This window comes from Pleurodeles waltl, unplaced genomic scaffold, assembly GCF_031143425.1.
Source record: "Pleurodeles waltl isolate 20211129_DDA unplaced genomic scaffold, aPleWal1.hap1.20221129 scaffold_69, whole genome shotgun sequence".
NCBI classification, from domain to species: Eukaryota; Metazoa; Chordata; class Amphibia; order Caudata; family Salamandridae; genus Pleurodeles; species Pleurodeles waltl.
The window spans coordinates 2,969,338-2,989,216 of NW_027150390.1; the positions used below are offsets into that span (position 1 = coordinate 2,969,338).

The following is a 19,879-nucleotide window of genomic DNA, read 5'->3' on the forward strand; positions in this document are numbered from 1 at the left end:
AAGAAGTTAAAATCTAATAAACTTTCTACCCAACGTTTGATCCTTGGTGTAGTACTCTCAATATTACGGCAGGCAAACATCTGCACTAGGGGCCTGTGATCACTCCTGAGTATAAATGGCAAACCCCACAGATAAAATTTAAAATGGTTATTGGCCCAGGTGCAGGCTAGTGCTTCACGCTCTATCACTGAATATCGTTCTTCTGGCCCTTTCAGAGAACGCGAAGCACAAGCCACCACCTTCTCCTCTCCATCCACCAATTGAGAGAGTACAGCACCAAGGCCCTTAAGACTGGCATCTGTAGACAAAATAGTTTTGTGTCTGACATCAAAATGGCCCAATGTGGGCATTTTTCCAATGTCATCCTTCACTGCATTAAACGCTTCCTCACATTCTGGGGACCATTCAAACTTCACACCTTTCTTCAGAATTACTCCCAAAGGCTGAACTACGCTCGCAAACTTTTTAACAAACTTAGAGTAATACTTAGCAAGACCAAGAAATGACCGCACTTGGTCCTTGTCAACAGGTGTCAGTACCAACATGATCGACTTAGCCAACTCTAGTTTGGGTTTTTAATACCATCTCCAAATATTGTGTGACCGAGAAATGAAACAGTACCAACTCTGAACTTACATTTTTCTTTTTTCAAGGTCAAACCATTTTCTTTCAATCTCCTAAGCACAGCTCTTAAGATAACATCATGCTTGTCAGTGTCCTCACCGTAAACCAATATGTCATCTTGAAAAAATGAAACCGAATCAAGACCCTTGAGTACTTCTCTCATCACCCTTTGGAAACAGACAGCAGCAGCAACTAACCCAAAAGGCATTCTAACAAACCTGAATGCCCCCAAAAAAGTAACAAAGGATGTAAGATGTCTCGAATCATCATGAAGTAAGATCTGATGGTATGCTGCTGATAAGTCCATAACACTGAACACATTAGCTCCAGTCAGCATAGTCAGAGTCTCATTAATATTCGATAACAGTTGTCGGTCTACCCATATACATTGATTGAGGCCTCTAAGGTCAACACACAACCTTATATTTGATCCATTATACTTGGGAGCCAAAACTATAGGTGCCAACCATTCAGAGGCTTCAATCTCCTATATGACCACTAAGCTTAATAACTTGTTGAGTGCTGCCTGTAACGGCTGCAACATCAAATGCGGTACCTTCCTTACTTTGTATACAATTGGTTTAGCACTGGATTTCAAAATGATCTTGTGTATGAAATTTTTCAGCAGTCCCAGCTTATCGCTAAAAACTTCTGGAAACTCATTGGCGATCTCCACATCATCATTCAAATTGGAGATAGAGAGAACTTGATCAAGGGCATTCAGGTTCAAAAGGATTCCCAAATCTCTCTGAGGACGCCACCCCAAGAGATTGTCACCACGTTTAGCTATATAAACCTTCCCCACTGTCTCACACCCTTTACATTTTATTGACATTACAGAGTATCCAAATAAATCAATTTTCTGTCCACCATATCCAACAGGATCAATGTCAAGTGGGGTTAACTCAATGTTATCACCTCCAAAAATTCTCTCCCAATTTTGTTCTCCTATTAATGTAAAAGGAGACCCTGGGTCAGCAAGTACAGGAACAGTTTCCCCCCGAATTCCAATATCACATTTTGGCATGACTATTTTATCCTCCTTACTCCCATTGGGTTGCAGGTTTCCAGAACTTGTGCAGTCAATATGTAATATCATCTGTTGATTACTAGCTGACTTATCAACCATATTCACTTTAAAACGTTTGTAAACTTTTGCTAAGTGCCCCTTCTTTCCACAATTCCTACAATTGACATTCCTGGCAAAACATTTAGGATTGTTTGCCAGATGACCGATATTTCCACACTTGAAACATCTGATCTTGGATTCTTTCTGTGCATCACTACTCATTTTCATTTTCCCAGTAACTTTCTGCACAAGATCATTCTCTTGAACACAATACCAAGTTGAAATCCTCGCTAACATAGATGCAGATCCAGAGTCTATGTGAGTTCCAGGATTGGGACCCACATCTTTCATTTCTTTCACCCAGAGAATGACATGTTCCATGCTTTCAGCAATAATTATTGCTTCCTGTAATGATGGATTCTTCAACAATTATTTCTCCTGGACTGTAGAATTGTTGGTGCAATGCACAACTTGGTCACGTATTAAAGACTCAGTTAGATCAGCAAAATCACATGTCTGAGCCAATGTCTTGAGCGATGCGGTATAGTTACCGACTCTCTCATCTCTTGCTTGTGTTCTCATGAAAAATGTATGTCTTTCCATAACGACATTTATGCGACCACCAAAATGTTTTTTAAGCATCATGAGTGACATCTCATAAACATCTCTAGGTTCACCATCAGCTGTGCCAATGTTTATTAAATCAAGGCTATCATAAATATTCCATCCCTCAATCCCTTAATTGTGTAAGAGGATGCTTTGTTTCTTTGCTGGGGAGAACTTTTCACCACCAATACCAATTAAATAAGAATCAAACAAGTTTATCAATTTCTTCCAAGGTAATATTGGTTGACCCCGTTCAGAATTGTGGTGGTTGAGACATGCTGAGAGGAGATTGATGAGACACCTTATAAGCTCAGTATAATTTAAACATTAAAAAAAGTAATAATACATTTTGTAACATCAATACTTCCCTTTAGTTGCATTTCTATTATTTCCTAGAGATTGAGTTCCAATTTCTTATTTCACTTCCTGAATGTTCCAGAGTTTAAACAGGAAATGACACTATAATAGTGTCAGCATACTAGTCTTTTCTCACTTCCTGTAGGCGGTACTCAGTTCGGCACAAAAACTGCTAGATAACAGCGTGGAGCAGGTGAAGAATCCAAGAGAGGTATTTACCATTGAAATTGAAATGTTCGTATTAAAACAATCAATCCATAAATGTGCGCAACTTTATTAAAGATTCAGCCATTTTGCGCATAGTGCGTTAAAATTTCATTGCTCGTACACAGCGCGCGTCTCTTCAATCGCGTGAGTTCAATGAAGAACGCCACACTCACGGCAGAAACATGGCATGCATTAGTACAATGAAAATTTTTCGGTCCTCGTTTCAGCGTGTGATATTCAAGTATGCGCGTGCTTGACTGAAACTGCTGCTGTTGATCGCGCTGGTGATTTTAATGATAACTTATGTGCTGCTCATGTATTGCTTAAAGTCTAGAAAACGCCTGTGGGCAGGAGCACAGAAACCTCAATATTTTAACATGTATTCAGCCCAAATACAGCACTGGCCATACGGAATACGATACCCTTTGTAATCCGACACGTGGATTCTTCTAAAAGTGGATGCCTCAGTAGAAACTCGTCACCATTTGACAAGATGGTGGTCTTATTCCTTTATTAAAACCTCTAACAGCATCCACCAACAGATGAGCCAGCACATCAAGGTCTTGCCTCCTTCCTTCACCGCACTCTCCAACTGTCCCCCAGTGGAATTCTCACAATGTAGAATTCCACTCACAGCATCACCACTTAAAGAACCCTCTGCCCACATAAGATCATAACAGGTTCCCAATAATTGGAGCTTGCAGCATACCCAAATACCATCTCCCCTTTCCCGAGTAGATTAACTGAAAACAGTGGGTACTCTTGAGGATTGTACCAGCTACTGCCAGAAGATCCTCCCATCATGAGGCTTGGGTAGTGCAGCGCTCACCCCTGCTGAGGCCTTTGGGAGACAGAATACCTTTTATTTTCCCTTAACGGCATGCAAATTCAAACACAGGCAGCCACCAGCATTGTACCAGCTATCCTTGAGGTGGCTACATAGGTTTCAATTAGTACTGTTAGCTCTGAAGCTTATATACCATTTAATAATGCATGGCCAAGGCTGCAGCAGAATACCATCTGCTTTCCAATAAAGGGTATGCAAGCCTCGACTACGCTCACTACAAACAATGAACTTACTGTGGTATCCTAGAACATACCTAGCCTGGGAAGCAAGCAGGTCCAGAGCGACTGGGAGAACTTTAGTTACACATTGGCTATAATAATGTTCTAGGAAACATGGGAGATTGACCTGCCAATTAGGCAAGGTTTCAAGTCCCTTTATGTGCCCGCACTTAAGTCTAAGGGGCTCATTACGACCCTGGCGGCCGGCGGTAAGGTGGCGGTAACACCGGCAACAGGCTGGCGGTGTTCCGCCAGCAATTATGACCGTGGCGCAATTGCCACGGCCATACCGCCGGCCCCTCCAATATACCGCCAGGATTCCACCTGGTGGTCATAATCCCCAGGGCAGCGGTGCAAGCACCGCTGCCCTGGGGATTATGAGTCCCCGACCGCCAGCCTGTCCGTGGTGGTAAACACCGCCATTGAAAGGCTGGCGGTAAGGGGACTTGGGGGGCCCCTGTACTGCCCATGCACTTGGCATGGGCAGTGCAGGGGCCCCCAGGCATAGCCCCGTCGCGCATTTCACTGCCCGAATTTCAGGCAGTGAAATGCGGGACGGGTGCTACTGCACCCGCTGCACATCAGCATTGCCGCCGGCTCTATTACGAGCCGGCTGCAATGTTGATGTGACATTTCCGCTGGGCCAGCGGACGGTAACACTGTTACCGTCCGCCTGGCCCAGCGGAAATGTCATAATAGGGAGACAGGAATACCGCCGGCAATGGCGGTATTCTGTCTCCTGCGGCCTCGGCGGTCTTTTTCCAAGACTGAGAGCCTGTAATGGCAGGACTAATTTGGGTGAAGCGAAGCGCCCGACTTTAAGAAGAAATGCCTCACGAATTTGCATTGATTAAATTTTTATAGGTGTCTGCTCATGGGACAAGCTTATTGACATGGAAGTCCAACCCAGATTTTACAGTGATAATTTTCCTTTGCTACTCACTTTTTGTTGGATCCCAGCAAGGGAACACAGTGAGCAAGGACTACCCTGCTGTGACCAGTAAGTTAGCAATAATCGTAGGAAGCTCAAATGGGAGAGACAAGGAAGCATTTGTCACCCTACACCAGGGTATGATCCCCGTACTGTCATAATTTGTTCCTCAACATCATGAACCCCAGCCACTCTGGCTCTCCCTCCAATCCCTGCCCCCACCACATCTTCGACAAAGCAAGCAGCGCCATCGCACCAAACTCCAACATATCATCAACCGCTCTGTCGAAACCGCCACCTTCCCAGCAATCTCGAAACACGCCTAAATCAAGCCCTTAGTGAAGAATCCCACTGCAGACCCAGACGACCTCAAGAACTTCCGGCCCATCTCTCTACTCCCCTTCCCAGCTAAAGTCATCGAAAAGGATGTCAACAGACAACTCACCAAATACATCGAACTCAATAACATCCTGGGCCCCTCACAGTCAGGCTTCCGGAGCAACCACAGCACCGAGACCGCCCTTCTCACCGCCACAGATGACATTTGCATCCTCCTAGACAAGGGTGAGACCCCAGCTCGCATCCTCCTCAACCTGTCCGCCGCCTTCGACACAATCTCCCACTGCACTCTATGGACTTGTCTCCATGACGCCGGCATCCGAAACAAGGCAGTAGAATGGATCACCTCCTTCCTCTCCGACAGGACCCAAAAAGTCTGACTCCCCCCCTTCTACTCAGAGGCCACCAAGATCATCTGCGGCATCCCGCAAGGCTCCTCTCTGAACCCCACTCTCTTCAACCTCTACATGGCCCCCTAGCCACCATCGCCAGACACCACGCACTCAACATCGTCTCATACGCCGATGACACTCAGCTAATCATCTCCCTCACCAACAACCCGCAGACAGCCAAAGCCAACTTCCACAACGGAATGAAGGCAGTTGCCTCCTGGATGAAGGAGAGCTGCCTCAAGCTAAATACCGATAACACAGAAGTCCTCGTCATCGGCAACAAACCCGCAGCCTGGGACATCTCCTGGTGGCCCAATGCCCTCGGAAGCGCTCCAGCCCCTACCGACCATGCCCCCAACCTCGGATTCATCCTGGACACAGCACTCTCGATGAACCATCAAGTCAGCACAGTCCACCTGTTTCAACACCATGCGCATGCTCTGGAAGATCTTCAAATGGATCCCTACCGAATCCAAAAGAACAGTCACCCAGGCCCTCGTCAGCAGACGCCTGGACTACGGCAACGCACTCTATGTCAGAACCACCACCAAGGTACGGAAAGGACTGTAACGCTTCCAGAGCACCTCCGCCCGTCTCATCAAGAACGCCCCCAAACACAACCACACCTCCGCCCTACTGAGAGACCTGCACTGGCTCCCAACAGACAAGAGAATTACATTCAAACTTCTCACGCACGCATACAAAACCCTCCACAACGCCGTACCAGAATACCTCAACCAGAGACTCCACTTCTACACGCCCACCAGGCAGCTCTGCTCCGCCGACCTCGCCCTCGCCGCTGTCCCACTCGTCTGGAAGGCCACAGCTGGAGGAAGGTCCTTCTCTCACCATGCCGCCAAGACCTGGAACTCCCTTCCCATGCACCTCAGAAGATCTCCCACTCTATCGCAATTCAGAAAATACCTCAAAACTTGGCTCTTCTCCTGATCCCCTCTGCTCATCGATGTCCACTCACTTACTGCCCGCCTGCCTCCCCAGCGCCTTGAGACTAGCCAAGCTTTACAAGTATACTGATTAATTCATTGATTGATTTGCTGATCCCGAGTTCTCACCTAGTTCCATCATGGATGACCACATAAAGTGGTTCACAGAAATAAAAATTTGTTTTTTTCACAAAACTCCCATTGCAAAAGAGTTCCCTTACGAAAACTGATACCTCCTTGTATAATAGGGACTGCCGGCTTGCAAAGACCCTCCTTATTACCATTCTCAAGGGCGGATCCCGGTAAGATGTTAAATTTGCTAGAGCCTCATATAAACTAGTGATAAATCACACAAAATCCATCTGAGATACCAAAGTCTGGAGTGATGTCCTGACCAATGTACGGACAGGGAACCAGGCAACCTTTGGCATGTGATATCTCATGGTGCCAAAACATCCAGGATAAAACTCGAAACCTATATTACACCTCAAGATTGGGTTAACCACTGTGAGTCATTGTACTGTAGGCAGGGCCGGCTTTGGCGCTGGTGGTGCCCTGTGCAACAGTCTTTTTTGGCACCCCCAACCCCATTACAACCTCCTCGGATTCCCTCACTACCACCTGGCAAATGTGCCCCGAATCTCTCCATAGCCACCTTTCACATACATTCATTTCTTTTAAAGAGCTTATAAAGGCTGGCTTTACTAAGCTATCCACATAAAATATGTCTGTTATTTGCTGCTGGCATATTAACCCTCTACGCTACTTTATGGTGATTCATCAGTGCCGCTAGCAAAACTCCCATCTCTCTCCCTAGCAGGAACATTAATCACAAGAGGTATCTTGACATTTTAATTGCTTCCTGAAGTCTAGACGCACAAGGAACTTTTCAGTAGGTGCTTTTCTTTTTAAATCGCAAGTTTCATAAGTTATTGCTAAGCACAGCACCCCCCTGAGGTCAGCGCCCCCCAATCCAGGTCAGCAGCCAGTGCTGCCACACCGCTAGCACCGCCCTAAAGCTGGCTGTGACTGTAGTTCCCCATCTCATGTCCCCTTGGGACTATTATTAAGTCTGGCATAAAGCTAACTTCTACATCTAGTTTGCCAGTTAATGAGACTGATGTCTCCAAACCTACTGGGTATTTTACAGTGGTAGAAACTGATCTAGCTATCAAGTCCCAGAATCCTGGAAAAGTTACAGGGCTAGACCATGTACTAGCAGACCTTTTTATTTCTGAGCTGGCCTCCTAGGCCCCATATCTTACCCTTGTGGCTAATGGAATAATGGCGGGAACAGAAATACTCAGATCCTGGAGAGGGGTTGAAGTGATTCCAATTCATAAAGAGACTCCAAATTAGAACCTGCAAACTATCGCCTTATTAGTCTGATAAATTTTACTCAGAAAGCATTCTGTAAGTTGGTTATAGATCGATCAATGGTCTGGACTAATGAAAATGAAATACTGACCCAATTCCAGGCTTGATTCTACCTTAAGGCAAGTACAGTGGACCAGGTATTTAGATTTTAACTAATTGGCTCGAAAGAAGTTGACCTAAAGACAAGGAGCCTTTATGTCACTTTTGTGGACTTGAAGGCAGCTTTTGATATGGTCCCTAGAGATAAACTATGGAACATTCTAAGAGGTCTAGGGCTTCCGGGTCCTCCTCGACATAATCATCAGGTTACATTGCGACAACTTCACGCAAATTAGATGGGACGTGGGATTGTGACGACTCTCTGATACATGGGGGCACCAAGATCTCGACCTTGCTGTTTACTGGCGACACCCTGTGAAGTCTCAAAAACCCCAAAAAGCCTTTAAACTCTTTTAGCCAATTTCAGTTTATTCTGCTTGGAAATCAAAGCTGGTAAAACTAAATGTATGGCTATTCGCCTCTATATGGGTTTTAGAGGAACAATCAATCACGATGAGACACAATTAGAAAGAGTACAAGACTTTGATTACCTTGGAATTTGTTTGTCTTGTCCCAATACCTGGTTTAACCAAGTGAATTAAAGCAATCTAATTCTGAATCATAGGGCAGCTACTATTTTAAGATTTGTCAGCCAGCTAACTTTTCATCCAGTCTCTCCTCTACTTGAACTATGGAGGAACCAACGGTAGCAGCAGCCACATATGGCGCAGAATTATGGGGCTATAGCAACCTAAGTGTACTGGAAATAGCAGAAAATAGATTTCTAAGAGTAGCGCTCAAACTTCCTCAAAGTTCCCCTCTCATCTTTAAACAGGTTTTGAGAATTTGCTGTATAGCTGCTCTAACTTGCCTTAAATCAACTCTATATTGGCTATGAATATGGCAAATCAAAGATCTAGTGCACCTCAGGGAAGGTCTTCAAGTTTTTATGAATAGTCAGCAGGGAGGGCTGAAACATGTTAAACAGTCTCTCTATTCATTGGGATACCATGAATATTGGCTTGACTCAAACACTATGACATCCTGTACTCCAACCAAGTTGAAAAATATCTATTGGTTGCATGAGGAGGTAAAAAAGTCTGTTCGGTCTGGTTTGGATTGATTGACAGATTACTTCCTAGAGTTTAAGCTTTTTCCATCCTTTGAGGCAACCATGGATGTGAGAGACTTCCTCAGTGCTTAACTTGAGCTGGTGGTTTCTGATGCGGAGCACCACCACTTATTTTTGACGACCGACACTTATTCTTATGCCTCAAGCGATTACTGCGAGTAAAAGACAAATAAGAGAAATACGGAGGAAGAGTAAAAAAGAAAAACCATCACAAAAGGAGAAAGCAGAAAGCTGCAAGAGTGAGCTGAAGGGGCAGGGAGTGGCTGTAAATCGATTAAAGAGGCCCGAGATGGCTTGAGGATTACCCTGCCTCAGTATTCTGTACTTGCACATTTTAATTGCAGCAGCCACGTGTTTCATAGGAGAGCTTTGGGCGCCGGCAATTTTTTTTTTTTTTTTTTTTTTAATTAAGCACCGGACCCCGCTCACAAAGTCCCTATATTTAAAATTTAGGTTGGGCGGGGACGAAGAAACGGATGATCACCTGCTGTTTTTTTGTCCTGCACACTACAGGCAGCAGAAACATTGGATTGTCCCTTTATGTCGCTATCCTGGCGTTCATCAGTACAGATTTGCTTTAAGGATCTGCAGAGCAGATACGTCTCCTGTGGTAGTTTTTGCTATTGTCAAGTATCTCAAGAGGTTTTGGCCCATCCTGCGCAAAATCATGTCTGCTCTAAACAAAAAAAAAACAACATTAGAATTGCAAATCAGTGTGCACTAGGGTGCTTTTTGCACTTTTTACCTTCTTGCGTACTGTATTGTCGCTTAGCATTCATTGATGATGTTAATGTGTTACTGTTCTGTGATGTTCATCCTTTAATGATGCTTTTTATGAACTAGATTATTTTGATGATTTTTAAAAGTGTTATAAACATTTTTGTATGTATCAAGTGATTGATGTATACTTTTATGGCCGTTGACCAAAATAAAGTGTTACTGACTTGACTGCTAGTCTGTCCTCACTTTCTACTGTCTGCCTATCCAATTTGTCCACCCTTTTGCTCCTTCACTGACTGGTTACTTTTTGCATCAATTCATCCAGTTCATCCAACCCCGTTCAACTCATTTGAATAAACAATATTTTGTTTCCTCTCTAAGGGCACTGTTGTAATCTACAACCTCTTCTCTGTCCATCATGACCGCAATATTTGGGAGGCTCCCGAAGAGTTTAACCCAAGTCGCTTTCTGGACAAAGATGGAAACTTTGTGAAGAATGAGAAATTCATACCCTTCTCTGCAGGTACCACACTGTCTGTCTGTAGTCAGAACCTGTCTGCTACTCAGCAGTAGGTTCTTCCTGCTTAACCATGGAAGTAAAACACTCCCCTTTAAAAAATGAATGTGATTTTTAACTTCTGTCTTGTGATTGGCCAGTGACATATTACTTGATAAACTATTCACTAAAATGGTACCCTTGTAATTTTTAACACTCTAGTATAGATATTTTACTTGACCAACATTAGCATTCTCTTTGATGTGTTGCAGACCAACCACTGGCCCACTGCAGGGGTTTATGTTTGAACCCTCATTGCTACTGGTTCAAGCCTTTCATTCTTCTGAAGGTGATATAATGAGTAGCACTTTGTTGACTATCAATAAACCCCTATCTATCAATTGCACAGAGAGATCCTCTAGGAGTGGTCATGCACATACAAATATGCCTGTTATATCATGAAAAGTTGACTTTTAGTCAGGCAAAATGGCTAACGTTATCTCCTCTATGGAAAGGTTCGTAATTTCCTCGTGTGATTTTTTTTTAATAATCTTTATTTTATATCCTTTAGTTATGATTTTCCAAGTATTACAAAATACTTTTTCTGCAGATATTACTAATCCAGTAAACTGTCCACAATACTATGCCCGATAAAAACAAACAAGTAACAAGAACCCATTGACAGTTACATCTGGACTTTTGCCAATCCAAAGAAAAGTTTCTATATTTATGGGCATATTTACGAGCACCTTATGCAGCTGTTGCTCCACTTTTTTGTGACGCAATGGCGGCGAATACCTTGAAAGCATATCTATGAGGCCACACAAAGCCACTCTTTGAATGGCCTCATAGATATGGAGTAAGGCAAGGCAGCGCAAATCGCTGGGTTACCTTATACTGTGCAAGGGAGGCATTTCATGGACATTCTCACGCAACACCCATGGATTTTGACGCATCCCCAAATTTAAAAGTCGTTGTAAACATGGAAATGCGGAGAAATGGGAATGAGGAAAAATATCTCTATTTCTTCTCCTATTTTCCTCTTTCTGTGTGACAAGAGTTAATAAATATGGGCCGAAGAGCGCATCACATAGGGACTCACCCCATATGATGCAGATAATATTGCAACTATGCCTAGTTCTGCTCCAGTCCACCCTCTACTAGAGGCTGCACGCTCCCAACCTCAAAGCCAGCTGTTAGAAAGCTTTTCACCAACCATGATAAACGTACGGCTCATCCTGCCACCCCATCCACTGCCTGTTTTACGTTGCCATGCACCTGACCTGAACCCAGCGGGGTTCTTAAGATGCATCTTCCCTGTGGTCTTAAGGATCGGCTGTTCATCCCATCAGGCCGCACAGCAGTATCACATGCCCAGCTAGCGTTTAGTCTGTCTTGACTGTTTTCATTCGCTTCCACTCTGCCAGAGCCCATTCTAGCAGATCTTGTATTGGGATCTTACGACCTCTGACTTTGGTTTGACCCCCAATGGGCAGTGAGGCTTGGTACTCTCAGTATACCCTATATCTGTGGTTCCCAACCTGTGGTCCGGGGACCCCTGGGGGTCCGTGAAGCCTCCTCTGGGGGTCTGCGACTGCTTAGAAAATTTAATATTATTAACAGATTAGGTCCCAGCAGTCAGTTGATGGGGTCCCCGGATTCTGATAATGATTCATTGGGGGTCCCTGGGTTTCGGTAATCATAAAGTGGGGGTCCGCAGAAGTCAAAAGGTTGGGAACCACTGCCCTAGATGATCATTTTCAGTTTCTTCACAATGTATCCATTAATGGTATATGTGGGGCAACAGGAGGATCTGTCAAGGTAAATTCTTTGAGGTTACGGGGGTCATGAACGTTCAGGGCAAAAGGTTAAAGTGAATTAATTTAAAACTACCGTTGCTAGAAACTTCTAGTACTGTGGACCACGCCCTACCCCCTTCCTTGTCTGACAGGCTCCTCTGCAATTCTATCGCCCTTGATCGCTGAGCGGGTATCGGAAATGTTACCTAGTTTTCTTTCGGGGCTTTGTAAAGATTCAAGTTTACGGTCACTTCCCAGCATGAACACTGCTTGTAATATGGCTGAGATGCTAGGAATATCCACCCAGATCTATCTCCCTTTTTTGGTCTCAAATCCTTGAATATTAGAGCAATACTGGAGGGCAGTGGTGCTGGGACAATCCTCAGAGGTAGAGTGCTGGCATCAATGTTACATCTCTGAAGTCATAAGGATTGTGATATACCAGAGCGTCACACAAAGACCTAGTGAATGAGTCACACCCTTCAGCGGGAGAGTGGTAAGGTTATGGTATGCAGCCGGAAGTGCATTTTGGTGCACACTCTGACAAACCTATTACTAAAGCATGGCGTGGTAGCGCACATTCATTTATAGATAGCAAATTTTCTTTAGAAATGGCCACAAAGTGTTTGTGGATCTGTTGTTTTACTGATAAACCTGTATAGTGCACAAGCCATACTGTGTGGAAATCGGTTTTCAGCAAATATTTATGATTGGTACCTCATAAAGTAGAGTTTTGACTTGTGTTGATCCTATTTAAATCTTTGTTTCCACACTACTTCAGAATTACCCAAATCAAATCTGCTTCTTTTGTGCTTTGCTAAACTGCTAATATATGTTGATATATCTGTTAGATCAGTGGTTCCCAACCTGCGGTTCGGCGAAGCCTTCTCAGGGGGTCCGCGAGAGCCTGGAAAATTACAAAATATTGACAAATATTGACAAATTAGGTCCACAGCTTCCAGTAATGACTCAGGCGGGGGTCCCCGGATTCCCATGATAATTCAGTGGGGGTCCCTGGGTTCCATTAATGTTAAAGTGGGGGTCCACAGAAATCAAAAGGTTGGGAACCACTGTTTTAGATCATCTTATAGGTATTTAAATACTGCGCGTTAGGAAAATACCTGGCATCTTACATCCTTTCTTTTTACACTGTCTGTACCCCGGGACGATTGACAGATATTTCACTTTATAAAATCATCCAAATTTGCAGTCAGAGAAAGAAAAAGAATTAGCAGCAATTTGTCAGAAGACATTATAGCCTGAGTTAGACCGCTGTCTTTGAACGCACAGCAAATGAAACAGGATGAAGGTAAAATGTCAGGCATCTTTATTGCTCAATCTTAACTCGATCATTGTTATTTTGGTGGTGCTGCGCACTACCCCCAACTCTGCTACTTTCAGCGCCCATGAGGCCCTGGCCCCATTCCAAATGTCTCTTGATTTTTGCAAAGGTGATAAAAGCTCCGCCTGGCTACAAATCTCCTAGAGTGTGGCATCCCCTCCACTCTCCACCAGACCAATGATGTATCAGTAATCATTCATCTAAATATCTGCCCCCACCAATTGTCCAAGAGGACCAACAAGGCCCAGGGGACACGACCCAAGGAAGGGAGTTCGAGGTGACCCTCAGCAGCTGGGAGAGTCACAAGAAGAGGAGGCTACCCCCGCAGGCAGCATGCACAGGAGTTGCAATGAGTCCCACTCAGCACACCTGGAGAGGAGTCCCACATCGCTGGAACAGCAGGCAGGAGACTGTGCTATGCAGGGAAGATTGCTGGAGGCCGGGGCTACATGGAGCCTAAAGATCCCTTGGAGGAGGAGCAAACAAGCCATGGTAGCTGCAAGAGTCGCGGTGCACAGGTGTACAGACCTGCGAGGAGAGGCAAGGCCTTACCGTCTCCTAAGTTGGACAGCTGGTAGAGAGTAACCAAGGGGACCACTCCAGACCACCACCTGTGATGCAGGATCCACGCAGCTCCAGAGTAGAAAAGATCCACGCAGCCGGTCATCGTTGCAATTGGTGCCTGCAGATGTCGGGGAGTGACTCCTTCACTCCAAGGGAGACTCCTTCTTGCTTCTTGTGCAGGCTGAAGACTCGTCGCCTTCAGAGGATGCACAGCCAGGGAAATGCTGCAGTTGCTGGAAGGAGCCGGAGAAACAATGTTGCAAAGCGGAGCAGTTGCTGGAGTTGCAGCTTGTCGGTTCCTGGAGGGTCCAGTTGCAGTCCCCGTGGCCTGCTGGAATCTTGCACATCGAATCTGGAGACCCACCCTGGAGGGAGACTGTAAAAAGCCCAGTAAGAGGGATTGGTCACCTAGCAAGGTGACCACCTATCAGGAGGGGGCTGTGACATCACCTGACTGGCCTGGCCACTCAGATGCTCCCAGGGGCCTCTGCCATTTAGCATTCAAGATGGCAGAATCAAGTGGCCACCTGGAGGAGCTCTGGGCACCACCTCTGGGGTGGTGATGGACAAGGAAGTGGTCCCTCTACTTTCCATTGTCCAGTTTGGCACCAGAGCAGGGACCGGGGGTCCCTGGACTGGTGCAAACCGGTTTATGCAAGGAGGGCACCAAATGTGTCCTTCAAAGCATACTGGTGGCTTGGGTAGGCTACCCATCCCAAGCCATGTCACACCTTTTTTCAAACTGAGTGGGTGCTGCTTACCTCTCCCAAAGGAAATACTTTGTTCTCCCTTCCTCTGCTTGAGCTGGTCAAGCAGCAGAAGGGCAGACCCCTGTCTTAGGAGAAGCAGCAGCACGGGCTGCCTGGAAAACACCAGAAGACTGGTAGGAGCAACACTGGGGGTCCTCTAAGGAGCCCCCAGGGTGCATGGAATTATACAACCAACACTGGCAACAGAATTGAATTGGGGTATGATTCTGACATGTTTGATACCAAACATGCCCAGGTTTGGAGTTAACATTGTGTAGCTAGACACAGGTGGTGACCTATGTCCAGTGCAGGGGTAAAATGGCTTCTCTGCACTTACGAAAACCAGTGCATTGGAACTGGAGTCCGTAGGGGCATCTCTACTCATGCAGGGATTCCCTCACACACAAGTACTTGCTCCCTGTCCTCTGCATTAGGAGGCGCCATAGGGGTGACTTACAGTGATCTGGTGCAGTGACCTGCAGAGAAAGGGTGCATGCACCTTTTCATGCAGGCAGCAATGGCAGCCCTGCAGACACATTTTGCATGGGCTCCCATGGGTGGCACAATACATGCTGCAGCCCATGGCGAACCCCTGATGCCCCAACGCCCTGGGTACCCAAGTACCATGTACTAGAGACTTATATGGGGGCACCAGCATGCCAACTGTGGAGTGTGCTGAGTCCTAAGCAACCAAATTTAGAGGGAGAGATCACAGTCATTGGGGTCCTGGTTGGCAGGATCCCAGTAAGCACAGTCAAAACACACTGACCGCAGGCAAAAAGTAGGGGAAACCATGCCAAAAAGAGGGTACTTTCCTACATACCCCCCACTCAATAAGAGGGGATAACTGGACCTGTTATAAAGTGATAACACCATATGTGCTTGCCACACACCAGGCCGGCTTCCTACAGCACCCAGTTTCTCAAATGTCCAGGGGGGTGGTGGTCCCTCCTGCTCATATTTTAGTATACCCCTGGGGAGGTGGTGGTCCCCAGGGCTGTGGGGTGCCTGGAGGCCCTGACTATTAAAAATAAAAAAGTGCCTCTGGGAACTGTTCCACCTGGAGGTGTATTTAAAACAATGATTATTTTTACCACGAATTCGTGACCCCGTCGCAAATTTGAGGTAAACACTTTTCAAAATGCTTTTTAGGCCGGGGGTTGCCAAAACTTCAACCGCTCCCTTGTTGAGTAGTTGCCAGCCAATCAGATCTCTGCACGAGATCAGGAGGGGTTGTGAATCCTTTGCATTCCTAAATATATAAATTTGAATTTGCTTTAATTTCTCTAAAACTACTGAACGGATTTACACCAAAACAAGAAAGGTTGCTTTCTAGACCAGAACCTACCCTTCTGCCAAATATGGTGAAAATCCATCCAGTAGTTTTGGCGCTATCATTGTTCAAAACACGTATGGAAAATTGAATGGGGGAAAAAAGTGTTTTGAGACCCCCCTATTTCTCGACCTCCCTGTGAGCGGATCACCGCAAAACTTTACAGACAGCAGCTGACATGACTGTCAATTTTTAGGAAAGTTTTGTTAAGATTCATCAGGCGGCACTAAAGATAGGGGCAAGTAAAAAAAGTTTTTTATATAGAAACTAGGTCCTAACTGTAACTACCTAGTTGTGACCGCCACTAGGTCATATATATGCATATATATATATATATATATATATATATATATATCATACTACTCCTCACTTTACTATCGAAAGTAGTCTCTTGAAGCTGTTGAGATTCATGGAACCTGTGCCGGTTAAATTGGATCTGTTTCTCCTGATTCTAGTGTTGAGTTGCCTCAAGTCTGGTAGAAGGTGGTAAACTCTCAGGGTAAGATCAGTTTAGGAAATAATAAATTGCTTACCTGTATTTCTAGTTCAGTTTCAGGGAATCCGCAACAAAGTGATAAGCATTTAATAGTCCCGCCCAAATGCGGGGACCACAGAGCACTTTTTCTCCAAATACGGTATCCATGCCAAATTTGCATCCTTTATTTCCCAGCATCCTGGGTATTCTAAAGGTACCCAGGGTTTGAGGATTTTTTTTTTCTTTTGAAAAATGGGAAAAATGTGCTGCAGAAGAAAGCATGTGTTTTTTCTCCGCAAATAGCAGCAACAGAGGGTTTGCTGTGCTAAAATCACAATTTCCCCAGCTTTCTGGAACAGGCAGATGTCAATCAGAAAACCTATTTTTTTTTACATAGTTTTGACATTTTAATGGGGCATAGCCCATTTTTCAATTTTTTGGAACTTTCAACCTCCTTCCAGTTAATGATAGAAATGGGTGTGAAACCAGTGGTGGATCCCGAAATGCTATACATTTCCGAAAACGTGACACAATTCTGAATTCAGCAAGTGGTCTTTTGTGTAGATCGTTCATGGTGTTTCTATAGAAAGTAAAAGTTGGAACAAAAAATATTGAAATTGAGTTGCAAAAAAAGCAGCCATTTGTGTCTACTTTTCATCTGTAACTTCTAACTAGGGCAGATTTTTTAAAGCAATATACCGATATGTCTGCTGGACCCTTTTGTTTGCAGGGATATTGACAAGTGCCCGCGACAGGAAATGGCCCAAAACACAACATGGACACATCACATTTTTTACCCAAAACTGTCCCTTTTTTGCAATCTGCCTAATTGTGGATTTTGGGCCCTAGGTCAGCCGGCACCTAGGGAAACCTAGCAAACCTGTACATTTTTTAAAACTGGGCAGCCAAAGGAATCCAGGATGGAGTGACTTGTGTGGCTCTCACCAGGTTCTGTTTCCCAGAATCCCTTGGAAACCTCAAAATTTGTCTATAAAACACATTTTCCTCACTTTCCTCTGATAGAAAGTTCTTGAATCTGAGGGGTGCCACAAAAGTCCTTCCACACAGCATTCCTTTAAGTCTGCCGATACAAATGGTACCTCACTTGTGTGGGCATGCCTAGTGCCTGTGACGCAATGTGGACACATCACATTTTTCCACCCAAAACTGACCTTTTTTTTTTTGCAATGTGCTTAGCTGTAGATTTTGGTTCCTAGCTCAGCCTGCACTTAGGGAAACCTGGCAAACTTGTACATTTTTGGAAACTAGACACCCAGAGGAAAGCAGGATGGAGTGACTTGTGTGGCTCTCACCGAGTTCTGTTACCCAGGATCTCTTGCAAACCCTTAAATTTGTCAAAAAACACATTTTCCTCACATTTCTGTGATGGAAAGTTTTGGTATCTGAGGGGAGCCACATATATCCTACCACCCAGCACTCCCCTTGGTCTCCAGATAAAAATGGTACCTCACCTGTGTAGGTGGGTCAAGTACCTGTGACAGGGAAGGGCCAAAAATGTGTAGAAATTGAGGGTCCTAAAATACATTTTTTCCATAAGTTTTTTGGCTGAATCATATGTTTTTAGGCTGACTCTGCTTTGGGTACCCACGCAAGTGGGGCAGAGTTTTTATCAGTACAGATGAGGCAATGCTGGGTGGTAGGAGTTTTGTGGATTCCTGCGGATTATGGAACTTTTCATCACAGAAAGGTAGGGAAAATGTGTGATTTCAGGCACAGTTGGAGATTTGCGAGGCACTGTTGGTAAAAAAAAGTATGTGGGGTGCCTGTGAAGCACTCCACCCTGGACTTCCCCAGATGCTTGGTTTTCAGAGGTGTCTGAGACTGGTAGGTTTTTCCAGGTGGCAGCGTACCCAAGTCTAAAAAGTGCAGCCACTCACCATTGCAAGTATGACGACATTGGGTGTTAGCCAAGCTCTCCTGGCCCAATTGTAAAATCAACACCGAAAGAGTCAAATGCCATTGGGATGAGATGCTTTGTCTGTGTGGGGCAGAAAGACTGTTGCCCCCTTCATTTGGGGTGGGGGCATAACCATGGTGGTGGGCAGCCCCCAACACTCTATCTTTTATTGTTCACTGCCATCTAGTTGGCTGTCTGCCCCCTCCCCTCACCCCCAGTGGCTGATAGGGGATAATTAACTCTATCGGCCACCCAGGGCACAGACAAGACTGTGCCTATTTTTCAGTGGGTGGGGCATTGCCATGCCCGTTCTGAGAAGGCCTCACCGCTAGATTTTTCTTAAAAGAAAAAAACCTCCCTGGTGCCTAGTGGGCTTTATGCCTCTCCTTGGGGCAGATTAGGGGTAATAACCCCCATCTGCCCCCCCCAGAAGGGATGGGGCAAAAGACTATGACTATTTTTGGGGTGGGGCATTGTTTCGCCCATTCTGGGCAGCCCCGACCCAGCGTTCTACCCCACGAGGGGGAGCAGAAAGACTGTGCCTATTTTCGTAAGTGGATGGAGGCATTGCCTTGCCCAATTTGGGAAGCCCCCACACTTTCCTAAATTAAAAAAATAAGTGGTGGGGAGGGCAGATTAGGGGCTATTGCCCCATCTGCCAACTGGTGGGCAGAAAGACTGAATTATTTAAAACATAAGGGGGAGCAAAAGCCTTTACCCATGGGGCTGTTGCCCCCCTCCGGTGATCTAGTGGAGTTGATCCCTGCTGGGGGATAGCCCTCCTCAGGCGATCCCCAAGCAGGGATCCACTAGGGAATTTCCCCTTTTGGAAAGGGGAAATTCTCCCCTTTCCAACGGTACCTCTGCCACCAGTGCTCAGGGGGCTGAGATATGCCCCTAAGGACCAAAGAAAATTAAAGCAAATGATCAGATTGGCTCATTTTACTTTAAATTTCCCTGTAATGACTTTGGCGTGCATGGCATGCTGATCGTCATTACAGGGAGGGGATATTATTAGCCTTGGTTGCAGGAAAAGCTCTTCCCCAGCGACCAAGGCTAAAAATATGCAAAGGAAATCCCTCTGGTCCTCACTTCAGCAACATTTCCTCTGCTGTGTGCGTGTATAGCTGGCAGCAGTCTAACGACTCGCAGCCGTCCGATGCATAAAAGGGTTCAAAGTATATAAATCAATACAATTCATGTTAATAATAAATACTGACCATAAGAAGCCTTCCACGAAAGAACACGAAAAGGGAATATAAAACAATGTTCACCAATAGGTTGCCATTAAGAGAGTAAACACAAAACTGGCACTGTGCCCTTAAGAACCTCACAGCACCTCCGGTATCCACCGGTGACAGGTCAGGTAATTTTCATGGAAAGCTAAGGAATCCTACATAC

The 19,879-nt window shown here is 45.3% G+C and overlaps 1 protein-coding gene across 2 annotated transcripts in view; it reads left to right on the top strand.

Annotated features, from left to right (window-relative positions):
• The window catches only part of LOC138279163 (cytochrome P450 2J2-like), a 157,359-nt gene that overhangs the window by 117,489 nt on the left and 19,991 nt on the right, over positions 1–19,879 (top strand). For both annotated transcript variants that reach the window (XM_069219384.1, XM_069219383.1), the window contains exon 8: positions 10,184–10,325. In XM_069219384.1, the coding sequence (XP_069075485.1) occupies positions 10,184–10,325 (142 nt within the window). The remainder of the gene's footprint in view (positions 1–10,183; positions 10,326–19,879) is intronic.